This window comes from Callithrix jacchus, chromosome 7 (assembly GCF_049354715.1).
Source record: "Callithrix jacchus isolate 240 chromosome 7, calJac240_pri, whole genome shotgun sequence".
Classification (NCBI taxonomy): Eukaryota; Metazoa; Chordata; class Mammalia; order Primates; family Cebidae; genus Callithrix; species Callithrix jacchus.
Window position 1 is genome coordinate 13,996,498 of NC_133508.1, and position 27,284 is coordinate 14,023,781.

The 27,284-nt window shown below is 46.7% G+C and overlaps 1 protein-coding gene and 1 long non-coding RNA gene across 6 annotated transcripts in view; one reads left to right on the forward strand and one right to left on the reverse strand.

The window, feature by feature from the left end:
- LOC128932541 (uncharacterized) overlaps positions 1–24,674 on the forward strand; it is a 48,711-nt gene extending 24,037 nt beyond the window's left edge. Inside the window, exon 2 of the long non-coding RNA XR_008482464.2 lies at positions 24,247–24,674. This is a non-coding gene — a long non-coding RNA (uncharacterized LOC128932541). The remainder of the gene's footprint in view (positions 1–24,246) is intronic.
- Positions 24,306–27,284, reverse strand: part of CCDC3 (coiled-coil domain containing 3) — a 207,871-nt gene continuing 204,892 nt past the window's right edge. For all 5 annotated transcript variants that reach the window (XM_078329480.1, XM_035306806.3, XM_078329481.1 and 2 more), the window contains one exon: positions 24,306–26,645. In XM_078329480.1, coding sequence (XP_078185606.1) covers positions 26,382–26,645 — 264 coding nt within the window. In that variant the 3' untranslated portion in view covers positions 24,306–26,381. The remainder of the gene's footprint in view (positions 26,646–27,284) is intronic.

The window sequence follows — 27,284 nt, forward strand, 5'->3', positions numbered from 1 at the left end:
ACTTGAACCCAGGAGACAGGTTGCCGTGAGCTGAGATCGTGCCTCTGCACTCCAGCCTGGACAACAGTGCGAGACTTCATCTCAAAAAAAAGAAGTGTTCCAGCTTGGACAGTAAATTATGTGGTCACCCACTTGACTCCCAGCCACACTGTGTGGCCTTCTCTGTGTCTGGCCTCCCCTCATCACCCCAATCTCATAATAAGCAACCACAGAAATTTCAGAGGAGGCTGAAAGAGCCTTCCATGTAATTCAAGTCTGTCTTAACTTCAGGGGTCGAATCCTTCTTTGTTTTCTTTTGTAAGCTCTGGGTGCCTCGTGAGTTTCACCGACCATCAGTGAAAGGCTCCTGCCGTGGGAGGAGGGAGCCTTGCTCAAGGAGCACCTTTCTGGAATAGGATGTGACAGAACCCGGGAGCGTGAGAGGGAGGGAAATGGTCAAGGGTGGAGCTTTGTTTTGGCTCTGAGTTGACTGGTGCTCTCTGTGAGTGAGGAGTGGGTTTAGCCTGGCTTGGGGTAACTGCCTACATGGCCCATTGGGAAGGTGCTAAAAGGCCCACTTCCCTGCTGATATAACTGTCCCTTATCCTGGTACTAATCTAAAATACTCCTGGGCCAGGTGGCTCACACCTGTAATCCCTGCACTTTGGGAGGCTGAGGTGGGAGGATAGCTTGAGCCCAGGAGTTTAAGACCAACATTGTGAAACCCCATTTCTATTAAAAATTTAAAAATATCCCAAAGGTGGCATGAAATTTATTAAAAAAACCAAAAAAATAAAAAATAAAAAATTAGCCAGGCATATGTATATATTTTTATATATATTCTTATTTGTATATGAGTATATATATAAAAGTATATTTATATATGAGTATGCTCTTTTATTAATATATAAAAGTCTATTTGTATATGAGTAACTCATATATAAATATGAGTATAAAAAGAATATACATGAATATTCTTTGTATATATTATAAAATATATAAATAAGTCATACCCTTTCTGTTAAAATGCAGATCCCTTACTTTAGAGAGCTAAACCCCAAGAACACATTAGTGCCAGGTCTCTCGCAGAGTGCCAGGAGGACTGGACACAGGACAATTTCAAAGGGAAAGAGCTTGGCCACGAGAAACTCACTGAGGCAGGCAGGGCCTGGCAGGAGGCCAGCAGCGCCGGGAGAGAAGGTGAGGAGGTGCCATGAAAACCCCGTAATTGGTCAGGCATGATGGCTCATGCCTGTGATCCCAGCATTTCAGGAGGCTGAGGCTGGTGGATCACCTGCGCTCAGGTGATCCTGGGTTCAAGACCAGCATGACCAACACGGCAAAACCCAGCCTCAACTAAATATACAAAATTAGCCAAGCATGGTGGCACATGCCTGTAATCCCAGGTACTTGGGAGTCTGAGGCCGGAGAGTCGCTTGAACCCAAGAGGCGGAGGTTACAGTGAGCTGAGATTGCGCCATTGCACTCCAGCCTGGGCAACAAGATCAAAACTACAACTCAAAAATAAAAAACAAAAACCCCATAATTCAGCCCATCAGTGGCCTCGGGTCACTGTGTGTACAAGGTGTTTGTGGGACATCCCTGCTCTGCCGCCATTTCAGCTGATGTCCAGAGTTAAAGCGCTCTAAGTACCCCACCCTCTATAACGTCTTGCTAAGGAAAACCCCAACGCAGAGGCTTTGATACAAATACCATTCCTCCACCTTCCCCTCCATCTTTTTGCGTCAGAAGAGGCATGAAACGGGAAAATGGTAGTCGTGGTCAACTCTGTGGTCAGCAGTGTTTACAGTGGCAGCCTGTCTGCTGAGGTCAAGAGGGTGCCTTCCCTTCTCCCTTTGCAGAAGCCGAGTGGGAAACGTTAAGTAGCAACAAAGGGAGACCAGCGTTTTCATTTCTCAGTTGGGCTCCAGTGTGGCCACCTGCTGGTTGGGTCATCTGCCCAGGAGGAAGCATTTCCTTGATAATCATGCAGCAGTGCCTGACGCCAATTTGTGGTGCTCAACTGTGGATTTCTCTCTTTAGTAGGAGGGGTACTTAGCACAGTTTTTTTTTTTTTTTTTTTTTCAGATTTGGCCTTTAACTGGAAAATTCTGGATCAGGAAGCGTGTCCCTCAATGTTTTTGGATTCTCATCCTTTCCCCCCCCAGATTTGCCACTGGTTACAGTTACTCAGCTTGGGAATCACGGCTGTCATACTTGAGCAATTTGAGGGATGCAGGGTCTGATGGGAGCCCAGATGCCATTCAGAGGATGGGCACCAGCAGTGCCCTGACTCCAAACAGGGTGGCCAGATGCAAGGCAGGCAGGGGGTTAGCAGAGAAGGTGGGTTGGCAAGGCCAGGCACATGGCAGGAGTGGCGTGGAGCCTGGTGGGCTGTGGGGACTGGAGGCAGTTTCTGGCCAGCCTGGAGCTGAGAGCACAGAGAAGGAACCCCAAACTCTTAATTTTGCTGTAGGACTTGGCTAGTGCTCAGGGCTGCTGGCAGCCCCAGCTGGAAATCTGTTTACCCAGAGAACGAAATATCAGATAAGCTTTGTGGTGGAAGGGAGCCACAATTCTCAGCCTGAATGCTGCAATTAGAGGGAGAGGCACAAGTTCCAGTGGAACCTGTGGCTGGCAAAGCTCTAGGGAATCTGAGGCAGGGTCTAGGGTGAAGCCTTGTTTATGGAGAAGTCATCCCAGGTGAAAACAGCTATTGGCCAGAGGTTTGGAGAAGCATGAGTTGACTCAGAGTTAGGCCATAAACTTAGGTTATTTTATTTTATTTTGAGACAGGGTCTCACTCTTTTGCCCAGGCTGGAGTGCAGTGGTGCCATCACAGCTCACTGCAGCCTCAACCTCCCAGGTTCAAGTGATCCTCCCGCCTCAGCCCCCCGAGTAGCTGGGACCATGCCAGCTATTTTTTTTTTAATTTTTGTAGAGATGAGGGTCTCCCTATGTTGCTCAGACTAGTCTCAAACTCCTGAGCTCAAGCCGTCCTTCTGCCTCAACCTCCCAGCATGTGAGGTTACAGGCACGTGCCACCGTGCCTGGCCTATTTATATTTATTTATATGTATATGTAGTATGTAGAGCTTTACTGTAAAGTACTGACCCGTACAATTAGGAAGGCTGAGAGGTCCCACAATCTGCCTTCTGCAGGTGGAAACCCAGGAAAATCAGCGGCATAGCTCAAAGGCCCGCGAGCTAGAGACCTAGCGGTATAGAGCCAAGTCCAGGTCTGAAGGTCTGAGAACCAGGAGCCCCGAGGAAGGAGATGATCCACAGTCCAACTTCAGCAGCCAGTTGGAGAGCAGAGTCCTTCTTCCTCTGCCTTGTATTCAGGCTCTCAGTGGACTGGATGACGCCCAGCTGCACTGGGGAGTGCCATTTGCTTTATGATCTCCCCAGTCCAAAGGCAAGTCTCTTCCAGGAGCATCCGCCAAGACACAACCAGAAGTGATGTCTCGCCAGCTCTCTGGGTGCCCTGTGGCACCTGACACATACAGTTCACCATCACAGTGAATAATGGATTGGGAGCTGTGCTGTGCTGGTGACGCAGCTCTCCATGCGGAAAAATAAGCCCCGATTTGCAGCACTTGGTGACCTTGGTGGTGTAAATGCTCCCACTCCGACTCATTTCCAGCTATCCCATGAAGTCACTGAGTGGGGAGTGGAAGGAGAGACACACGATCAACTCTCACAAGCCAGTATGAGCTGGCTCTAGTGCTCCATGGTGGGACGCAGACATCTGAGACCAAAGAAAACATTTAGGCTCACAGCTTCACTACGCTCTTAGAGTCAGATGGAGGGACAGATTCTGGGATTCTGCATTTTTGTGGTAGGTGTTTTATTTTTATTTATGTATTTTATTTTTTGGTTTTGGGGTCTTGTTTTTTTTTTGTTTGTTTGTTTGTTTTTGGAGACAGAGTCTTACTCTGTTGCCCAGGCTGGAGTGCAACGGCACAGTCTCGGCTCACTGTAACCTCCACCTCCCGGGTTCAAGCAATTCTCTTGCCTCAGCCTCCCAAGTAGCTGGGATTACAGGCACGTGCCACCACTCCCAGTTAATTTTTGTATTTTTAGTAGAGACAGAGTTTCACCATGTTGGCCAGGCTGGTCTCGATTTCTTGACCTTGTGATCCTCCTGCCTTGGCTTCCTGAAGTGCTGGGATTACAGGCGTGAGCGACTGTGCCCAGCCCAGCCTGTGTTAACTTCCACCATTGGTTATGATGGAGTCAAGCTAGTTTTTTCATATCAAATTGGTTTCTTTATTTCATCTTCTCAAGCAGAGAATGAAGGTTCGGTAACAGTAAGTCGCAGCTACATGTCGGACTCAGTCATCAGCCTTTCTTCTCCTCAAAGCTCTTTCTTTCCCATGCATATGGTGAAGATGTGTAGGCTAGTTTCAGTCTCTCCCGGTGTCCCCTCAGCTGTGCTCCTGGAGTCTGTGGGCTCTCATCCCTCCGAGATCCCACTTTCCTGCCAGCTGGGCACTGACACACCCAGGATGTCCTTTCCTGTCCCTGGTTCCAGTGGGGAGATGTGACTGTATTAGTAATTCAAAAATTAATTTGAACTAAAGTCTCCTTTTTAGTTTAATGTAGTTTAAATGAGGGTGTCTAACATTTGGAACCAAAGGAATCTTCGTTGAGGTCACTTCACTACTGTGTTTCTTTTCTTTTCTTTGAGACAGAGTTTTGCTCTTGTCGCCCAGGCTGGAGTGCAGTGGTGCGGTCTCGGCTCATTGCAACCTCTGCCTCCCATGTTCAAGTGATTCTCCTGCCTCAGCCTCCCAAGTACCTGGGATTATAGGCATGCACCACCATGACCAGCTAATTTGTATTTTTAGTGGAGACAGGGTTTCATCACTTTAGCCAGGCTGGTCTTGAACTCCTGACCTCAGGTGATCTACCCACCTCGGCCTCCCAAAGTGTTGGGATTACAGGTGTGAGCCACTGCACCCAGCCATGTTTAGCTTGTTTCTATCAACCTGGCAGGTATCTATTTCTCACATATGACACACTCAATGCAGTTTATTTCTTTTCACCCCCTTAGTGAGCTCGATGTGGAGTTTTCCATGTTTCTACCTGTTCCCTAGTGCCTGCTACCAAAGGGTACAAATACTTAAATGAAATTTCATTGTAGGGGGTGAGATGGTCTTTATAGTAATGTGTTAAATATGAATTTTCTCAATGTCCAAGAGAAAAATCATTTAAGTGAAGCCTTCCCAGTAGATCCATTCGATGGCATATTCCAGTTCCTATCCATTTTCCAAAACGTTTCATCTCTCCAATCTTCCCACACCATGTGGACTCGCTATCCACCTAAGGTGTATCCTGTAGTGCCTCAGCCCCTAGTGAGGGCTCCCCAGATGGTTGTTCTTAATATTCTACTCTACAATTTGCTTGATGGCTTTGGAAGCAGAGAGCTCAAGGTTCACTAACCTAGCTTCATCACTTGCCAGTTATAGGAATAAAGGGGAAGTTAGCCTTTCTGACCTTTATTTTCCCCATCTGTAAAATGGGGCTTCATTTTTTATTGTAAAATACTTGCTCCAGGCCAGTTTTGAAGATTCAATAAGACAATAAAGGGGAAGAAAGAGAAACCCAGAACCTGGTGCAGAGTGAATTATGGCCCAGGGCCTCACACTGGTGAGTCCCCCTCCACATGGGCCACAGCCATTAGCAAGTGTTCTGTATTCATTAGACTGTTGTCAGCCGATCAGAGTGCACCTGTCAGGGATGCTGGACATCTTTTTAAGAGCATGGGATTTAAGCCATGCTGACCTTATTCTAGTTTTCAATTTCTTCACTCACAGTACCTTTTAAGGGAAGAACAACTTGGCAGTATCAAATAAGACCAGCTGCCCTAAATTAAGATTTTAAACATTTAGTTTAGCTCTAGTTTGAAAAGGACCAAATGTTTCCCAAAACCTCTCTGATGACTGGAGCAGTATTTTTATTGGAAAGGGCACCATTTTCTTATTGGAATGCCTTGAGGTTGGCTATTCATAAGCTATTGCATTTTTACATGAAATAATTGAAATCTAAGCTGTATTCCACTTGCTCCTGATATGGTTAGGCTCGGTGTCCCCACCCAAATCTTGAATTGTACTCCCTTAATTCCACATGTTGTGGAAGTGACCTGGTGGGAGATCACCGAATCATGGGGGTGATTTCTCCACACTGTTCTTGTGGTGGTGAATAAATCTCGTGAGATCTGATGGTTTTATTAGGGGCTTCTGTTTTTGCATCTTCCTCATATACTTTTTCCATCACCATGTAAGAAGTGCCTTTTGCCTCCTGCTATGATTCTGGGACCTCCCTAGCCATGTGGAACTGTAAGTCCAATTAAACCTCTTTTTCTTCCCAGTCTCGGGCATGTCTTTATCAGAGGCATGAAAATAGACTAATACAGCTCCCTACAATTCCTCTTTAAGACGCAGTTTTTCCCTGGGATGTCAAGCTCAGTTCTACTGAGGAAAACACATCTCCTGGGAGAAGAAAAGGGTTTTTAGGGATGTGCTCTTTCATTTCTGCTGTATTGTCTTTGCTTTTAGGGATAATTAAATCAATAAAAGACATTGCTAGCTAGGCATGGTGGCTCATGCCTATAATCCTGGCACTCTAGAAGGCTAAGGTGGGAGAATTGCTTTGAGCTGAGGAGTTCTAGGCCAGCCTGGGCAACATAGTGAAACCCTGTCTCTACCAAGAAAAAAAAAATAGCCATAATCCTCCCATAGTACCAGCTACTTGGGAGGCTGAGGCAGGAGGAGGATCACTTGAATCTGGGAGGTCCAGGCTGCAGTTAGCTATGATTGCACTCCAGCCTGAGTGGCAGAGTGACACCGTATCTTAAAACAAAAGAGAAACATACTGCTTTTTGACTCTTGGGCAAAGACCTATAATTTAGAAACTTTTATCCCTTCAGGTTCATTGGAATTGTCTTGCAGAAATGATAGCATGTAGAGACCATGAAGAGGGGTGAGGGAGGCTGATGAGTTTGGAGTCAGCACATGGGGCTCAAACAGGCCTTTACTGGGAGGGTCCCCATATGAAATCAATCCCAGCCACCATGGGCTGGTCACCCACTAACAGTCAAGCATGTGGGAAGTTCTTACCATTCGTGACCTCATGGACCCTGATCCTTTTAGTCCCATTTCATGGATTCTATTCCAGAGCAGTCTCACCTGAAAGCCTCGCCTGTTATGCTGCTCTAGCCAGCCTTTTATTTATTTATTTTTTTGATATGGCATTTTACTCTTGTTGCCCGGGCTGGAGCACAATGGCACAATCTCAGCTCACCACAACGTCTGCTTCCTGGGTTCAAGGGAGTCTCCTGCCTCAGCCTCCTGAGTAGCTGGGATTACAGGAGCCCACAACAATGCCTGGCTAATTTTGTGTTTTTAGTAGAGATGGAGTTTCCTCCATTTTGGTCAGGCTGATCTCAAACTCCCGACCTCAGGTGATCCGCCTGCCTTGGGCTCCCAAAGTTCTGGGATTATGGGTGTGAGCCACCATGTCTGGCCTAGCCAACCTTTCTAGGACTGAGATGAGACAGCCACAGTGCAGGTCTACTCAGAAAGTCACGACTTCTGTGAAGAAAGATCACACATCTTCCCATATCACTCTGTATATCATTCTGAGGGCTTTGGTAAACAGTGAGGAAGCCTTGGGGAACAGAAGGAGCAAACCCTCGAGGCCTGAGGGCAAGTCTCAGCTCTGCAGTTTACTAGTGCATGACCTTGTGATGATAATGATTGAATAAACTGAATGGTGTATTCCCCAAATTTGTATTTTGAAGCCCTACCCCCAGTGTGATGATATGAGATGGAGACTCTGGCAGGTAATTAGGGTTAAATGAGATATAAAGGAAGGTGCTAATATAATGGCATTGGTGTTGTTATAAGAGGAAGAGAAGGGCCTGGTGTGGTGGCTCACACCTGTAATCCCAGCACTTTGGGAGGTCAAGGCAGGTGGATCATGAGGTCAAGAGAGACCATCCTGGTCAACATAGTGAAACCCCATCTGTACTAAAAGTAAAAAAATTAGCTGGGTGTGGTGGTGCACCTCTGTAAATCCAGCTACATGGCAGGCCGAGGCAGGAGAATTGCTTGAACCCGGGAGGCAAAGGTTGCAGTGAGATCACACCACTGTACTCCAGCCTGGGCAACAGAGCAAGACTGCATCTCAAAAAAAAGGAGGAGGAGAAGTTACCAGAGAGCTCTCTCTCTCTGCCCAAGCAGAGGGAAATGTCATGTGTGTGTGTTATAATGTAGTGAGCATAGAAAGTCAACACCAAGACAAACGTATGCCAAATTACAGCATCTTTATTGCTGGTGGCCATGGAGGACTAGCATCTCTCCAACCCATGGCCTCAAAAGGAGGATATCAAAACCTTTTATACTCGTAAAACCACCTCGGGAGTGAGGGTGAGGGGCAGGCTGGGGGTGAGGGGCTACAGACATTCTGAGGGCTAGTGGATTCTGTAAATCACCTCCTGGGCGGAGATGAGGGTGAGAGGCTCTAGACATTCCAGTGGATTCCTGGGCGGAGATGAGGGTGAGGGGCTCCAGGCATTCCAGTGGATTCCTGGGAGGAGATGAGGGTGAGGGGCTCCAGGCATTCCAGTGGATTCCTGGGTGGAGATGAGGGTGAGGGTCTCCAGGCATTCCAGTGGATTCCTGGGCGGAGATGAGGGTGAGGGGCTCTAGACACTCCGAGGGCCAGGGGACTTTTGACGTTCTGATTGTTACTTAAGTGGTTCACAAAAGTCAAGATCAGCATTTGTTTATGCATTGTCTGGGTAGGGTGGAAATTACAGTCCTTAATTACTTATTGCAAGTTGCAGGGGCCAAGATGGCGTGTGTTTGGACTGCTTGCCTGTCACATTTGGGTTACAGAGAGCAGTTTCAACAGAAAGCCGAGGTATGGTTGAGGTATGCTGTTTTATGGGGCTTTTACCATGTCACATGTGCATAAGGAGAAGGTGGCTGTCTACAAGCCAGGAAAACAGCCCTCACCAGAATATGAATCTTCCAGCACCTTGATCTGGACTTCCAGCCTCCAGGACTGTGAGAAAATGAATTTCTGTTGTTTAAGCAAGTAGACTAATACAGTGGCGAATGGTCAATACCCTTCTGAGCACGTTAGAGACATCAACTATTCTAATGTAAGATGTCATCATCTGTGAGACACTGACCACCACCTGCAGACGCCTGGCCTGCAGGCCCTGACTGAAGGAGAGATGAATGAATGTGCTCTCACACCATTACAGTGATACAAGTGGGCTAGGGATGGCTGCTGGCTGCTTTCAGAGGGCAAAATGCAACCAATCAACCAAGACTCCCTTGCCATTGCTACATTAATTCAGTATGAATTTTACAACAGATGTTCTAAGTCAACACGCTTGTGGATAATTAACTTGGTTAAAAGAGTGGTATTACCAATGATAGAAGCTTTCGGTTCCAGGCCCAGAGTAAATGCTATTCACAGGTAACTCCCCTTGATTTCCCCCTGAGAGGACCATCCAGCACAACGTTTACATGAGTAAACAGAGTAGAGATAAAGGGATGTGGGGTAAACAGACTTAAACTGGGAAAGCCTCTGATGCTCTCTCTTTCTTTTTTTTTTTTTTTTTTTTGAGACGGAGTTTCGCTCTTGTTACCCAGGCTGGAGTGCAATGGCGCGATCTCGGCTCACCGAAACCTCCACCTCCTGGGTTCAGGCAATTCTCCTGCCTCAGCCTCCTGAGTAGCTGGGATTACAGGCACGTGCCACTGTGCCCAGCTAATTTTTTGTATTTTGAGTAGAGACAGTGTTTCATTTTGTTGACCAGGATTGTCTTGATCTCTTGACCTTGTGATCCACCCGCCTTGGCCTCCCAAAGTGCTGGGAGGTCTGTCTTTCCTATGCTAATTTTAATGAGGTGGCTGCCTTCAGTTTGCCCCAGTACAACCTTTTGGACTTCCAAAAGGTTTGAGATTACAATCTATAACTTTTGCTAATATTTTCTGTAATATTTTGCCACCACCCCAAGTGAATCTCACCACATCTGTATATTACAAATGAGAAGCCAGAAGCTTAGAGACCATATGCCTTAGGGGTGAAAAGTAGTTCAGGTAACACACAAAAGCTACAAGTACCAGCAGAAAAAGATCAGGAGTTGCCCAGTGCCCAGGATGAGAGAGACCGACTGCAAAGGGAAACAAGGACAGTATTGGGGGTGATAGAAATATTCTGTATCTCGTTTTTTTTTTTTTTTTTTTTTTTGGAGACAGAGCTTCACTCTTGTTACCCAGGCTGGAGTGCAATGGTGTGATCTCGGCTCACAGCAACCTCTGCCTCCTGGGTTCAGGCAATTCTCCTGCCTCAGCCTCCTGAGTAGCAGGGATTACAGGCACCACCATGCCCAGCTAATTTTTTTTTGTATTTTTGGTAGAGGCGGGGTTTCACCATGTTGACCAGGATGGTCTCGATCTCTTGACCTCATGATCCACCTGCCTCGGCCTCCCAAAGTGCTGGGATTACAGGCGTGAGCCACCGCTCCCGGCTCCTGTATCTCATTTTTTTATCTTGGTGGTAGTCATATGGGTGTATATATTTGTCAAAACTAATTGAGCTATGCAGTTGTAATGGATATATTTTATTGTATGTAATTTACAGCCCAAAGATGATTGAAAATTTTTAAAACATGGTTGCAGCAACAAAGAAAGATAGGAACTAGAGTTAGAACATTTGTGTCTGAATTGAATTCCAGCTTCACCACATATGGTTTGTGGGTTTTGACCAAGTTACTTAATCTCTTTGGGTCTCTCAGCCTTCAGTTCTTCATCTATTAAACGGTAGTAATAATGTTTTCTCGATGCATATTTTAAGACTGTTATGAAAGTATTTCATACTTTATTTTATTCACTTATGCATTCATCCAACAAACAGACAATGAGCACATTCTGTGAGTCAGGCACTGATGCCGGTAGGCAGGACAGATGCACCATTCTGGGAAGTAGATCAGGAAACTGAGCAGACAGGGCGCAGGAGGCCAGAGTGGGCGGATTGCTTGAGCCCAGGAGTTTGAGACCAGCCTGGGTGACAAAGTGAGACCCTGTCTCTATTAAAACTCACACACGCAAGTACATTTGTACGTATGTGTATATATATATATGCATAAAACAGACAGGGACTCTGCGCCCATGGAGCTAATTTTCTTTTTCTTTTTTTTTTTCTTTTTTTTTTTTTTTTTGAGACGGAGTTTCGCTCTTGTTACCGAGGCTGGAGTGCAATGGCGTGATCTCGGCTCACTGCAAACTCTGCCTCCTGGGTTCAGGCAATTCTCCTGCCTCAGCCTCCTGAGTAGCTGGGATTACAGGCACGCACCACCATGCCCAGCTAATTTTTTGTATTTTTAGTAGAGACGGGGTTTCACCATGTTGACCAAGATGGTCTCGATCTCTTGACCTCGTGATCCACCTGCCTCGGCCTCCCAAAGTGCTGGGATTACAGGCATGAGCCACCGTTTTGTTTTTTTTTTTTTTTTGAGATGGAGTCTCACTCTGTCACCCAGGCTGGAGTGAAGTGCAATGGCACGATCTTGGCTCACTGCAACCTCCTCCTCCTGGGTTCAAGCAATTCTCTGCCTCAGCCTCTTGAGTAGCTGGGTTTACAGACACCTGCTACCATGTCCGGCAAATTTTAATATTTTTAGTAGAGATGGGTTTTACCTTCTTGGCCAGGCTGGTCTTGATCTCCTGACCTTGTGATCCACCCACGTTGGCCTCCCAGAGTGCTGGGATTACAGGCATGAGCCACTGCACCTGGCATCTTTTTCTTTTTTTCTAAAGAAGGGATTTATTAGCTTTTTTGGGAAAAAAAAAAAAAAACTTTTAGATTCAGTGGTACGTGTGTAAGTTTGTTACATAGATAAACTCTTGTCACAAGGGTTTGTTGTACGGCTTATTTCATCACCCAGGTACTAAGCCTAGTACCCACTAGTTATTTTTTCTATTTCTATCTCTCCTCCCACCTCTGCCCTCTGGTAGGCCCCTGTCTCTCTTGTTCTCCTCTATGTCTATCCATGTGTTCTCATTATTTAGCTTCCACTTATAAGTGAGAATATGCAGTATTGAGTTTTTCTCTGTTTTTGTGTTAGTTTGCTAAAGATAATGACCTCCAGCTGCACCCATGTTCCTGCAAAGGACTGATACTATTCTTTTTTATGGCTGCATAGTATTCCATGGCACTAATTTTCTAAAAAGGGAGAGGAAACACCATAGACAAGTAAAATGACAATTGCGGGTAGAAATACATGCAGTGAATGAAGTTAAACAAAGCAATATCCTTACCTAGGGAATATATTGGAGAGGTTGCACAGATAAATTTTTTCTGAACCCTCAGGGGGTGTCTGAACCAAGTTTTAAAGAAAGAGGAGGAGATTATGCAAGGATCTGAGCACTTTGAGAGGCCGAGGTGGGCAGACTGCTTGAGCCTAAGAGTTCAAGATCAGCCTGGCAACATAGCAAGACTCTGTCTATTCAAAAAATGTAAAAATTAGCCAGGCATGGTACCATGCACCACACAACTCAGTCTCAGCTATTTGGGAGGCCAAGGCAGGAGGATCACTTGAGCCCAGGAGGTCAAGGCTGCTCCAGGCAGAAGGAATAGTAAGTGCAAAGGCTGGAATGAGCTTGGGCAGTCAAGGACTAGAAAGCCCAGCATGACTGGAGAGAAGTGAGCCAGGCTGAGGGTTAAGAATGGTTCAAGGTAGGTTTACAGCAGGCATGGGTCCAAGGCTATGTTGTGAAAAGTTAATCATGGTGGGGACAGTGATGGAAGCCAGCAAGAGTGTAGGAGGTCATGACACTGGCACAGGCACCAGGGACTTGAACTGGGCTGGTGGTCTTAGGGAAGGAGCAGAGTACATGGACTCTGGATACGTGTTGGTGATTGGGTCAACCGGGCTTGCTGCTGTGTTGAGGGAAGCAATGAGAAAGACTCAAGAATGGCTCTTAGTGATTTTAACTTGTGCAGCTGGGAAGATGATGGTGCCCTCTGCTGAGAGAAGGAAGGGTGAAGCAGGAAGCCAGGAGTTCTGCTTTTGACTTGCTAAATTAGACATGCCTGCTAGACAACCACATGGAATTGGCATGTCTGCAACTGGATATGCGTCTGGAGTTCAGGGGCAAGGTCAAGGCTCAAGATGCACGGGAACACTCACAGCAACTTAAAGCATGTTGTTGTTATCTCTCCTCCAATTCACTGCAGGAACCACCCCTTCCTCTTATCACCTTCTAAAGTGTATTTCATTCTCCCTAGATGCCTACAGGGGTGGGGCAGGAAAGGGAGGGGAGCACAGAGGTGGTTCTCATTACACATGAGACATGATAGCCAGTCACTGTACTCCAATGAATAGTCTCTTCCCTGAGGGATTGTATATATCTGCAGGCTCCCTGTAAGTCCTCCTCCAGCTTTTTTGTTTGTTTGTTTTTGCTTTGTTACCCAGGCTCAAGTGCAGGGCTGCAGTCACAGCTCACTGCAGCCTTGACCTCCTGGGCTCAAGTGATCCTCCTGCCTTGGCCTCCCAAATAGCTGAAACTGAGTTGTGTGGTGCATGGTACCATGCCTGGCTAATTTTTACATTTTTTGAATAGACAGAGTCTTGCTATGTTGCCAGGCTGATCTTGAACTCTTAGGCTCAAGCAGTCTGCCCACCTCGGCCTCTCAAAGTGCTGGGATTACAGGCATGAGCCCCCACGCCTGGCCAGTCCGTCTCATTTTAAAGACTACCTTGTAAGAAGCACCTTCTCTGACCATCCTATGTAAAATGGGTCTCCTCTCTTAGTTTCCATTCCTATGGTAGCACGGCCTTGACCAGCGCGCTGTTGGTCTCATTGCAAGCAGTTGTTTGTAATGATAATGACTGGTTCAAGTTCATTGTCTCTCTCTACCATTGGAGAGAGAGTTTGACTGCATGTTGAAGGGAAGTCTGCCTGTTGTGGCAATCCCTGCCAGCCAGAGCTAGCAAAGTGCCTGGCACAAACATGCTAGGTGCTCATTAAATATCTGTTGAAGAACTTAATGAGCTATCTCTGGGATATCATGGTTCAGAGTGGATTAATTGAAGCTCCAGGCATGGGCTGAGGCAGCCTCATTCTAGATCACTGAGCCCTTAGCCCAAGGCCAGAAATGGGTTTTTAAAGATGGCATAGGGAACAATTATCGAGGAGTGTGGCGGCAAACAACACGGCAAATTTCCAAGCTCTGCCAGGCGCTGGGCGCCATTTGCATTCATCACTGAGCACCACGGCATATGCAACCTTGTTAGCAGGATCATGGGCCAGAGACGGTTGGATCAGCTCCAGCCTCCTGCTGAGCTCCTGAAACCGTAGACTTTTGTAAGTGTTTTGAGTTGTTCTCACAGGATGTCATGGCCAGCAAGCTGGAAAACCGGGTGGCTTTTCGCCAGTTGCCTGGTTTTAAATCTAGTCTCTTCCGTGGAAAATGAAATTGAGAAAGAATTTAAGATTTCTAATTCAGATCTGTCCCCTGCAGGGAGAAGGCTATTTTTATGTTCCAACACAACACACTGGAGAGATCTGGGAATGAGGCCTGTATCCAACTGCTTTTTCTTTTTGACACTAAGTTTCGCTCTGTCACCCAGGCTGGCATGCAGTGGCTCAATCTAGGCTCACTGTAATCTCTGCCTCCGAGGTTCAAGCAATTCTCCTGCCTCTGTCTCCTCAGTAGCTGGGATTATAGGCATCTACCACCACACCTAGCTAACTTTTGTGTTTTTAGTAGAGATGGGGTTTCACCATGTTGGCCAGGCTGATCTCAAACTCCTGACCTCAAGTGATTCTCCAGCCTCGACCTCCCAAAGTGCAGGGATTACAGATGTGAGCCACCACGAGAGAGATGAAAGAGAACTAAGCACTAGCTGTCCTCCAAAGAGGAAGCCAAAAACATCACCCTGCTCTCAGTTTCTCAGCAAGGTTTATCCTCCAAATCTATTCAGAGATAGGAAGAAGGGATTCAGTGGGTCCAGATAAGAAAGTGGGGCCAGGCACGGTGGCTCACACCTGTAATCCCAGCACTTTGGGAGGCCAAGGTGGGAGGGCCACTCAACCCCAGGAGTTCAAAACCAGCCAGGGCAACAAAGTGAGACCCGATCTGTACAAAAAAGTCAAAAAATTAGCTGTGCCTGGTGCTCTGTTGCAGTGGTCCCAATCACTCACGTGGCAGAGGTGGGAGAATCACTTGAACCAGGAGGTCGAGGCTGCAGTGAGCTGGGATTGCACCACTGCACTCCAGCATGGGCAAGAGTGAGATCCTGTCTGAAAACAGGAGTGGGGAGGAGAGGGCAAGAGAGGGGAGGGGAGTGGAAGAGAGGGGGGCAGAAAAATTTCAAAGCGAAGTGGAAGTTGAAATGGTTCAGGCTTTTGTTATCTTGAAAAAGAGCCTCTTTTTATGCTGAAGAGTATTAATTTATGCATGTGAATTACCCAACAGGGAGGCATGAAGGCAGAGGGAAAACCTGGCATGATTTCCATTGCTGGAGAAGAGGGCAGAGTTCATGGGTTGAGAGAAATGGTGATGAACGCACGGAGATGCTAGAATTTGTTTCTCTTTTGAAATATTGTTTATGCCTCTTACTGAGGTGAAAAACCTCTCTCTCCCTCACTAGATATTACGATAAAGTGCTAGAAGCATCTGTATGTATCAATCACAATATTTTGGAAGAAAAGGGAGGGGTTACATGTTTGCAGCCTGAGGAGACATAAAAGAGGAACTGGGGACTCCCCGAAGCCCAAAGCTTCGATGACATTTGATTATTGAAGAGCTGAAAACAATGTGTTTGATACGTCACTTGGGCTTTTTGGCATTTGGTGTCTGAGGCCAAAATGGTCAGGATGAGTTGAGGATAGGAACTCTTCCTCAGAGGTGGAGAACAGCTCTTTGTGACGTGCTCTCTGGTTACTTTCTGGGTGTTCTGATTTGTGGGTGATAACGTCCCCTTTTCCCACCACCATCCAATCCCTGAAAGTCCCACTGTAAAAGGAAAATGAAAAAGAGACCAACGGCATCGCTTGAAAATGTGCTACCACAACCCATGGGATTTTTAAAGCAGAAAAAGGCTCTGTGCGACGCGAGTTAGGACTGTGGGAGAATCCTATCCTATCATTCTTTCCTAGGCTTCCCCGGGCCGAAAGCTTTCTCACTTGTCATGTACCCCACCTCAATCTGGGACCCTGCTGTGTGCCAGGGGGGCCATCAGCCACGATATGGAGGTGGGGAAGGCCTGTGGGAACCCTGGCCCTGGCTCACTGGGATGCAGGGTGGGATGGAAATTCTACAGTGAGGTCAGGACAAATGTTCTACTCATCATCACTGATGCTCATGGTCAAAACAAGAAAAAATTGTGGAAAAAAATCATTTCTCTCAATATGATATGTTGCTTTCGTCTCTGAAGCCCCGCCACCCCTCCGGTGAATAGTTCTTGGCACCAGGCAGGCTGGGTGGATCTGAAAGGTCGGTGCCTCAGGGACACAGACGGGGCTACCCGGATGGACGCCGGGGAGGCCAGGCCAGCCCTTCCCTCCAGCTGATGCTTAGAAAAACTTTCCATGTGGCCTTGGGTTGGGTCATCCAGAGATCTGCAGCCTGCCTCTTCCAAACTAAACACGCAGGTCTGAGCTCTTAACTCGAACTAAAGTAACGGCCTTGGGGAACCTAAAGCAAAATCGAACTTGCAAAGAAAATTGGTTTTAAACACAGGCTACGAACAACAGTGTGGGATTTAGAGAAAGCTACGCCTTGGAAGAGACCCACACACTTGAGCAAGTGTAAAAAATCAGTGGCCTCCACCTATTTTCAGGGGCCATATTGGAAAGCAAGATAGATGTGAAGATCATGATGACTGATTGATAGATCGATTTTAAATTTACTGATGGGAAAACCAGTGCAGAGAAGCTGATCGTCTCTAGGCATCACAATGAAAGCATTTCCAAGGAAGAAGAAGAAAAGTCAGTGCTGTCCTTTACCTCTCACAGCAATGGCCTTCTCCTTATGAAACATTCTTTGTCAACATCGATTTCTCCATAGCGCCCAGACAGCCAGCAGAGAGGGTGCTATGACATGACTGTTTGTTTCCCCCTAAAATGCCCATGTTGAAGCTCTACCCCCACAGTGTGATGGTGTCAGAGGTAATTAGGAGGTAACTGAGTCACGAGAGGGGAGCCCCATGTTGGGGTTACTTCCCTTAGAAGAAGAGACAGAAGAGAAACTGCTAGAAACTGCTGCTTCTCTCTCTCTGCTCTCTGTCATGTGAAGACACAATGAGAAGATGCTGTCTGCAAAGCAGATCTTGGACTTCCAGGCTCCAGAACTGAGAGAAATCAGTGTTAGGTTTGTTGGTTTGTTTGTTTGTTTGAGATGGAGTCTTGCTCTGTCACCAGGCTGGAATGCAGTGGCGCGATCTCGGCTCACTGCAACCTCTGCCGCCCGGTTTCAAGTGATTCTCCTGTTTCAGCTTCCCAAATAGCTGGGACTACAGGTGTACACCATACACCCAGCTAACTTTTGTATTTTTAGTAGAGTTGGGGTTTCACCATGTTGGCCAGGATGGCCTTGATCTCCTGACCTCGTGATCTGCCTTCCTCAGCCTCCCAAAGTGCTGGGATTACAGGTGTGAGCCACCACACCTGGCCTGAGAGAAATCAGTGTTAGTTCTTTTTTGGAGTTAGTTCTTTAAGCCACCAGTCTATGGTTATAGCAGCCTGAAGTAACTAAAACAGAGGGCTACTTAACGAAGGGACTTGAGTTTGGATTGGAGTTGGCCTGCAGAGTCCTTAGAATTCCTTTTCATCCTGGATTTTTCTCCGTGTTTTGAGTGTTATACATTCTTTGCTGGATATTGGCCTACATCAGGGTGACAGTGGATGACTTACCAGTGCTTCCATCATACCCAGATACCGTGGGGGTTGCCAGTTGCCCCTCATAAAAATACAAAGTGCCTGGTGGTGGTGGAATGGAAATAGTGGAGACGGTGATAAAACTGTGTCTGTTGGGATGTACTTGCCTCTTCATAGGCTGCACTTTATACCGTTAAGCTGAGTTAGGAATGCCCAGGTGTGGCAGGCCAACTAAGCTGGCTCCCCTGGGTCCTCAGCTCTTGGTGTTCATGTCCCTGTGGATTTCCCACCCTTTGGGCATGCATGGAACCTGTGACCTGCTTCTAATCAGCAGAATATTGCAAAGGTGATGGCACGTCACTTCCTTGATGAGGTTACCTAAGATTGTGACTTATATCTTGTCATAGACAGTCTGCACACTTTAATGAAGCAAGCAGCCATGCTGGGGAGGGCCACTTGGCAAGGAACTGAGGGCAGCCAGCAGCCAGGGAGGAATTGAGGGCTTCAGTTCAACAACCAGTTCAGGATTTGGAAGCCAAATCCTGCCAACCATCATGTGAGCTTGGACACAGATCCTTCCCAGTCGAACCTTCAGATAAGACCCTCACCCTGCCCGGTATCTTGGTTGTAAGCTTGTGGCAGACCCTGGTGCAGATTACCCAGGTGTGCCGTGCCTAGAAACAGGTTCTATGCCTGAACCATAGAAACTGTGAGATAATAAATGTGTGTTGTTTTGAGCCACTAAGTTTGTTGTAACTTGTTAAACAGCAATAGATCATTCACATATCAGTCCCGAGTGTTTGTGTTTGGATCAGTTTACTGCTATTTGGAGCTACTCCAAGGGCCTTAATTTATACTTCTTATCAAGGGGACTCAATAATTTCTCCCAGAATAAAGTGTTTATCCCAAAGGGAAAGAACCTCTTTTTACCCTTAGAGCAGTGATTTTTCAATCCTGGCTGCACAGTATCGTTATGCAGAAGGTGTTTTGTTTTGCATTGCTGTGTTTTGTTTTTAATGCCTATGCCGGAGCCCCATGCAGGTAGGAATGGGGAAGCCGGCAGGTACCCTTTCATTTACAGCTCCCAGTTGTTTCCGTTGGGCACCCAGGGTTGAGAACCATTAGTTTAGAGTCTCATTATGTAATTGTCTGGCACCTTCATAGTGGCAGTTTTGTCTGTGTTTCCAGCATCCGAAGGTCCAGAAATTTTGCAGTCCACTCCCAACATACCCAGCTACACAGTAAAGATATGTTTTTAATAAAAGAAAAGGACATTTCTACGTCTGGTTTAAATATTCTCATTTTATTGGACAGGAAGAAATGAAATGCCACACCATTTAGTTCATGCCCAAGCATCTGGCAACTGGAGATTCATCTTGTAGGAGCAGAATAATGCAGCCAACTCATGATTCTTTCAGGGGAAGCAGGATTCGTTGGAAAAAACAGATAACAGAAAAGGGGTTCACTTTAGTTCCCCTTTTCAGCCTGCTTTGTGAGCCCTTAGCAAAAGCGGAAGAAAGCTGCAGACAAGCTAATTAGAGTTTTACCTCTTCACTATGTGCTGCCTCTAGAGCCAAAGCCAATATGATCTGGAGACACCCAGGGGGTGGCAGCAGGAGGGCAAGTGGGCAGAAAAGCAAGAGGCTTTCTGGGAAACCAAGAAGTGAGTTTGCCATGTAGCCATCTTATTGTATGCTGGTCGTGCAAGGTGGGGAGCCCATGGTACTATTGGAGGATGTTTTGCGCGATCCTATAGTCCAGGAGAGTTGGAAGCTGGAAAGAGTTGGAAGCTAGAAAAAATCTTCATACCTAGAACAAACAGTTTTCAATCATGGCAGTTCAATTGCTAGAGGATTTAGCCACAGAACTATTCTAGGGTAGGATTTTTCTTGAGGCCAGCCACTGATAAGACCCTAGAACCCAAGGAGTGTTCGTTATGGCCCCTGCTCTTGGCCAGAGCTGAGGCAAGATGTGAGGCCAGGATGCAGAGGAAGAGGCGGAAACCTGAGTGGTGAAGAGTCCTTCTTCACCCCCTTCACTTCACACCTGCAGTTCTGCGACGGTGGCAGCCTTGGTACATGATGCTGCTGTCTTCATCCCTTCATTCTTTCCTCAAAGAGCATTTAGTTAGTGTCACAGTGTGCAGGAGATGAAGGTCAGAAGTGAAGTAACCGTACACCCTGTCCTCAGGGAGCTCAGAAATTAGTGAGAGGGACAGGCACAAGAGCTAACTGGAAAGAAATGTGGTCTAGAACAAGAGCATGCCCAAATGCTATAGAATTACAGAAGGAGCAGTCATTGCTTCCTATTAGGAGGTTGGGGCGCACTTCACCAATCAAGGTTTCCGCGTACTCAGTTGTTGCACAATGGTGTGAATATGCTTAACACGACTGAATTGCACTCTTCAAAATGGTTAGGATAGTAGTTTGATAGTATGTTTTTTTTAAAAAAAAAAAGAAAAACCACAATTTAACAAAATGATACTTAGCAAAACTCTCCAGTTGAGCTTAGACTGGATAGCCCAGGTCTTCTCAATAGCTATTCACTTCCAAACTATAATAATTTAAAGAATTACAAAGGTGGCTATAAGGAGTGAGAACCATGATAGCACTTGGGCAAGACTTTTTAAATTGAGTAGGATTTTCTCAGATGGAGGTGGGCAGAAAGAGGACAAGGCAAAAGGTAGAGGAAATGGTACAAGTAAAGGCACCAGTGCTGGGTAAGTTGCATCCAGTGAGGGATTATATTGACAAAGGGAAGGCAGGAGGAACTGAGGTGATAATTTTTTAAATTAAGATAAAATTTGCCAACAAAAATTCACTATTTTAACTATTTTTAAGTGCATAATTAAGTGGTTTTTAGTATAGTCACAGTGTTGTAAGATACTACCGCTTTCTAACTCTAGAACATTTTTATCACTCCAAAAGAAACCCTGTAGCCACTCCTGATTCAAATCCAGCACCTGGCAATTTCTGGTCTACTCTCTGTCCCTTTCTTTTTCTTCTCTCCTTCTGGGAATCTCAATATGTGTATGTTGGTCTGCTTGATAGTATCCTATACATCTCTTAGGCTCTGTTCCTTTTTCTTCATTCCTTTTTATTTCTCTTTCTCAGCCTGGATAATCTGCAAGTTTACTGATAATTCTGCTTGTTCATGTCTGCTGTTGAGTCCCTTTAGTAAATTTTTCATTTCAGTTATTTGTACTTTCCAATGCTAGATCTTTCACTGGATTTCTTTTTATAATTTGTCTTTTTGCTAATATTCTCCATTTGGTAAAATATGATTCTCCTGGTTTATATTTTATTTACTATTTATCTACCTTAGCATTACTAACAAATTGAAGTTCCAAGATTTTCTCTTGCCTTCCCTGACACAATAACCTTAACCCCATGGTTCAGAGAGCCAATGTGAGCATGTGTTCTGACTACTTACTCAGGAGCTGGGGAAAATAGCCACAGAATGGGTTTATAGACTCGTGAAACTTAATGTCAGGTGGATTTGTGCCAGAGCACCATGTATTCTCTGGCCCCCATAAACATCCCCTCTGTTGTCTCAGTAAGAGGTCATTTCTTTCCTTCTCTCAAAAGTAAATAAATAAATAAAAATAAAAATAAAAAAAGTAAGAGGTCAGCACCAGCATCAATAATCTCAAAAAGGTTTTAGGATTTCCTTTGCTGTGGTGCATTTACACTGGTAAGCATCTAAGCTCCCTTTCTAGCAGTCTAGGAAGATGTACAGCATCCCGTAATGTTGCTACAATGTCTTTCTTCAAGGACTCCTGACCTCCCTTTGATCAAGGGGGGTCTATGAACTGTCTTAGGTCTTGGAATTGGTTGAAGGGCCATGACGTTCCCATATATGTAAGCTCAAGTCAGGCTTCTGTCTGCCAGATCTAGATTTTCTTTTTCTTTTTCTTTTTTTGAGACAGAGTCTTGCTTTGTCATTCAGACAGGAGTGCAGTGGCACAATCTCAGCTCACTGGACCCTCCACCTCTCAGGTTCAAGTGATTCTCCTTCCTCAACCTCCCGAGTAGCTGGGAATAGAGGCACCCACTACCATGCCTGGCTAATTTTTTGTACTTTTTTAGTAGAGACAGAGTTCACCATGTTGGCCAGGCTGGTCTTGAAATCCTGACCTCAAATGATCTACCTGCCTCGGCCTCCCAAAATCCTTCCCTCCCCTCACCTCCTTTCCCTTTCTTTTTTTTTCCTTTCTTCTTTATTTCCCTCTCTCACTTGCTCACTCTCTTTTCTTCTTTCTCCTGTCTTGCTTTCTGATATACAACTCAGTCTGCCCTTTCCTAGGAGGTCCATCTATTTTTCAGTCCTAGGAACTCTATGATCAATCATTTGGATGACTTCCTTGGCCCCACTTCCGATTACAATGACCACATCCACTTTGTCTCTGGAAGTTGAGCATGGCTACAGGGTGTACTGTGTTTGTACCCTAGGACCCAATCATCCACACCGAGCTCAGGGACCCACTTCAGTGGCAGCATTGCCCACATTCATCTCTGAGCTTCCGAGGATGGCTGCCTCTGTGCTTTTCAAGGATGCTGACATGTGATACTTTTTAAAGTGAATGTGTTTGAGTCTTCTCGGGTACCAAGTTAGGAACTGGCTGACTGAGTTGCAATTTGAACTCTCCTTTCTTCCTAATACTTTGGATCATTTTGTCTAAATTATACCTAGCAACTTTTGGCATCTCGTCTTCAGTCAGCATAGCTTACCATTGAGCCCATAGTTCAAGTGACTGAGCAAGTTAACCCTGCCAGCTGCCAGAGTTAGCTAGCACATTGAATCTGGACACTCTCAAATGCGCCCATATAAGTAAATTCTGCACAATCTAAAATTAGGTTTCCCCTTTGCTAATCTAGGAAAGACACTAAATATCCATTCCCACTGTATAATCCTTAGGTTTTAACCACTATAAATTAGCAAAATCTTAAAATTACTTTGGCGCGTAAGCAGTCTTCTGAGTGTGACTCGGTGAATTTCCCCGTGTTGAATTAATCTAATTCTAGGTGTAGAGGTAAAGATGGAATGGTAGTATGGGCAGAGTCAGTTTCACAGGTCTCTGACCATGCAGCCACACACAGCCTTGTGCTTCAGAGGGTCCCACGCTTGGTTTAATGCTCTGCTGTTGCTGCCTTGAAATTCTCAATAATTTTTTAACAAAGGACTCTGAATTGTCATGTTGCACTGGGGTCCCACAAATCACGCAGCTGGTCCTGAGAGTGGAGCACGAAGACAACTGGGCTTTTATACTAAGGAACTATCTCAGTGAAGGCCACGATGTAGTCCTTAAGCAGGGTGAGGACGGCTTTATCAGACAGGGAAGGAGCGCTGTTTCTGCTAGCGGGAAAGCCCAGTAGGGCTTATGAGTTTAGGGTAATTGGACTGAATGTATCTATTAATATCCTTCATTCCCAATTGGTTACTGAGATTTTTAAATGAGTTGTGGCAAGGCTATCTGACCTCAACCTAAGTTGTCCTATGTCTGGGATTTTTGGCTATGTTGGCTTTGCAGTTGAATCAGTGGACTTTCTGGGTATTTTTGGCCATGGCTTAGGTCAAAATTTTCTTTTTCTTTTGAGATGGAGCCTCATTCTGTTGCCCAGGCTGGAGTGCAGTGGCACAGTCTCAGCTCACTGCAACCTCTGCCTCCTGGATTCCAGCGATTCTCCTGCCTCAGCCTCCTGACTAGCTGGGATTATAGGCACCCACCACCACGCCCTGCTGATTTTTGTATTTTTAATAGAGACGGGGTTTCACCATGTTGGCCAGGCTGGTCTCGATCTCCAGTAGGTCAAGAATTTAAACCCATGCTAGCTATGACCTACATAGTTGACTTCTGGGGTCTGTAGTTAGAGGATTCTAGACTCTACCTGGCTCCTGTTCTTATGTGAGTTTGGAAGTCCCTTGGGCTCCTTGCACCACAAAGGGAAACTAATGGCCTGGATCTCAGAGAGAGTGCCCAGATGGGCTGGCTACCATGCATCAAGGTCCGAATCATTCTTAGAGTGTGAAGTGTAATGTATTCCTACAATTAGCAGATGACAGGGCAGTAGTGGATGACAGTGCAGCAGATAACATGGACCTGGGGAGTCCCCTGTGGCAGGAGATCTCAGTGTGCTTTTCTCAACACATTGATTAATGTCGCTGTTAGTCCCTGGTGAGGAGCCAGGCAGGAGAACACTGCTTTTCTGCAGGTGTGCTGAGACACAGAAATCCCAGGGCGAGATGGGGTGAGGCCATATCCAGACAGGGACAGCAGAGCAGGCTTGAATTCAGGCTCCTCAATGCCCCAGGTGCTACTCACAGGCATTTCCCCTAAACGAACTAAATCACTTTTCCAGGTCAAAGCTGGAAATCCTGGAATCTCCCTGACCCAAAAGAAACACTCATCATCTCACCATTGTGGTTGAAATCGCCGTTTGTATTTATTGGAAAAGCAGAACAGAAAGCACCTGAAAGGGTGCAGCTTCCACGGTTCTCCAAGCACGGGCTGTACATCACCCTTAGGCTGGCCAATCCCTTGCTGGGGAGCAAACCTGCTTTATGGAAATGCCCCCAGGAGGAAGAAACTGGAAGACGCACCTGCTATTGCACCACACTATGGAGAACACAGCTGACGAAGTGATGACAGAGCTTGGCCGTGTGAGTGCCTCAGGTAAAAGTCTCCAATCTGTCTAGTCCAGAGCAGACACTTCTTCTCCTTGGACAGCAGCCTGCCACCAAGACTCAAGCGACATAAGATTCATCTCCCCGGCCAGGCACACATCTGTAATCCTAGCACTTTGGGAGGCCAAGGCAGGCAGATCACCTGAGGTCGAGAGGTTGAGACCAGCCGACCAACATGGTGAAACCCCATCTCTACTAAAAAAAATACAAAATTAGCTGGGCATGATGGCACACACCTGTAATCCCCGCTACTCGGGAGGCTGAGGCAGAGGAATCGCTTGAATTCAGGAGGCAGAGGTTGGGGTGAGTCGAGATCACGCCATTGCACTCCAGTCTGGGCAACAAGAGCAAAACTCCACTTCAAAAAATAAAAAAGAAGATGCATCTCCCCAGACTGGCTGCTAGTACAAGAAGCACCCAGCTTTTTTAAAGGCGGGAGGGTGGAAATGTGACAGTGAGTGCCATTTCCACTGCAGCAGACAGCATCACCAGACCCTGTCGTGTCTGGGTGGTCTCTGGGGGGCGGATCCTGATTAAGGGGCCAGGAGCCTTTACTGCTGGAACAGTGGGGAAGGGCTCTTGTTGGATTAAAAGGCCATGATCAAAAGATAACCAAGAGAAGGCCACTCAGTTGACTTCCGAATCACACAGCTGGGACCCGCTCAAAGGTGCCTGAGCCGTAAGTATAGTGAATAGTCTCATTTTTACTTATAGTACTGTCTTCAAAGTTTTCTTTCCAGAAAGGTGAAGTGCTTTGGTGGGTAAGGAATTGACGTCAGGACAAGTGCTAGGATGAACAAAGATTCCTATCGAATAAACAAGACTTGTTGCTGGGGCGGGGAGCGGGGGTTGTTTGCATAAAGAGGAAGAGACTGGAATCCTGGAACGGCCCCTTTGGGAGCCTGGCTGGGAGTGAGGTCAGGTCACATGATCCCAATAGGTAAGGAGGTGTCTTTGCAGAAGTTCAGAGCATCTTGGGGCACCTCACTTTGAATTCAGAGACATTGGATATAATTACTGAGCAAACACGGAGTGAGAACATAGCAGTGGCTGAGATACTGCTCAGGTTCCTTCTATTTAGGAAGCAGTTTGATGACCCACAACAGGCTGATCGAGGCAATTGCCCCGTGTTAACCCGACCCATAGGTAACGTCTTCAATCCTTCGTAGCTGGTGTTGGAAATCAGGTGTAATTTATCTGTTTAATTACCAGCTGCCCTGCTCCTCAATTCCCTCCCCTGTGATGAGTTCATTAAGTCTTTACCTGCCTCAGCTGGAAGGGAAATGCTGGCTGGATAGGGAGGCCCTACGCGTGTTGATTTTCAGGCATCTTGGGTGCTTTGCAAGGCCACAAATCCCTTCCAAAGATATGGACAGTGAAGCACCAGCAGGTTCCAGCACTAGCTCAGCTCACTCATCAGGACTTATGGTTGACCTGGACTGGTGAGCTGAGGACCACCCTGATTTTCTTCTGAAAGAAAGGCTAAGCCCCTTGATGTCTTTTACATTAGAGATTCTAAAATGTTCTCTCCCCATCAGGGCTCTTTCCTGGCCACTTGCAGGCAAGCAAGCACACAGCACTCAGGGGTCCCGCTGCCTCTGGACTTCCACGCACTGCGTCTGGGGTCAGGCCAGGAAGGAGCAGCACCCAAGGGGAAAGCAAGACTTGCATTTTATCCATTTAGACTCTACCAAATGCGTGATTTAAAACGAAAACTCCTACAACGCTTGAAACAGATGCATGTACAAAACCTCACTCATCCTCCACTGCCGCCAGGATTGGCCCTGCACACCCAGCAGCCCCCGTCCCGTTAACCCCGCAGGTAGGGCGCGCGCACAGGCCCTGGGGCGTTGATGTGCGGCAGCGCGCCCACAGCCAGCTTCTCGCTGAGTTTCTGGTTCGCCAGCTCCAGGTGGCGGCCCTTCTTGCGCGCCTGCCGCAAGGACCTCTTGACCTTCTTCACCCGCTCCCGGAGCTGCCGGTTGCGCTTCTCCAGGGTGGCCACTTTCTGCTGCAGTTTCTTCACATGGTCCTCCTCCTCGAACAGGGCCTTCTGCACGGAGGAGCACAGGAGCTGCAGACAGAAACACCGCGCAGGGAGAGGAGGTGAGTCCCAGAAACTGCTCTGGGGGCAGGGGAGTCAGCAGCTTCCCCGGGGGCTGACAGCAGCACAGACCCAGACCCCCGACCCCAGGATGGGGATAAACCCAGGATGTCCTTGACGGTGGCATTCTCTGCCCCCCACCCGGCGAATTCCGCCCTGGCCTCAAATATAGAGCCCTTGTTTTGCTTTCCATACTTGGCTCCCTTGGAAGATGTCGTCTTAAAAGGATATTCTGAATGTTTGTCATGCATAGCAAAAAGGAAAGAGCCCCGCTATGGTAACAGACCAAAACCAGAAATGCGCGCAGAAGGTGGACGGTTCCGTAGACACGGGGGGAGCCAGTAACCTAATTAACAAAGGCTGAGCCGCTTTCATCCGCAAAGACTGATCAATGTCGGTCAGCCCAACTGAAGGCGGGGTTCCCTTCAGCAAAAAGGGGCTCCGTTTGCTTCCTTCAACTGGGCTGGCCAGCACACAGTGTGGATGGTTCACAAGAAAGGAAACATCAGTATCTCTTAAACGGATGAAAAGACGCTTAACCCCACTCATAATAAGATAAATAGCAAATGAAAGCCACAGTGAATTACTGTTTTTCACAGATTGGCAAAA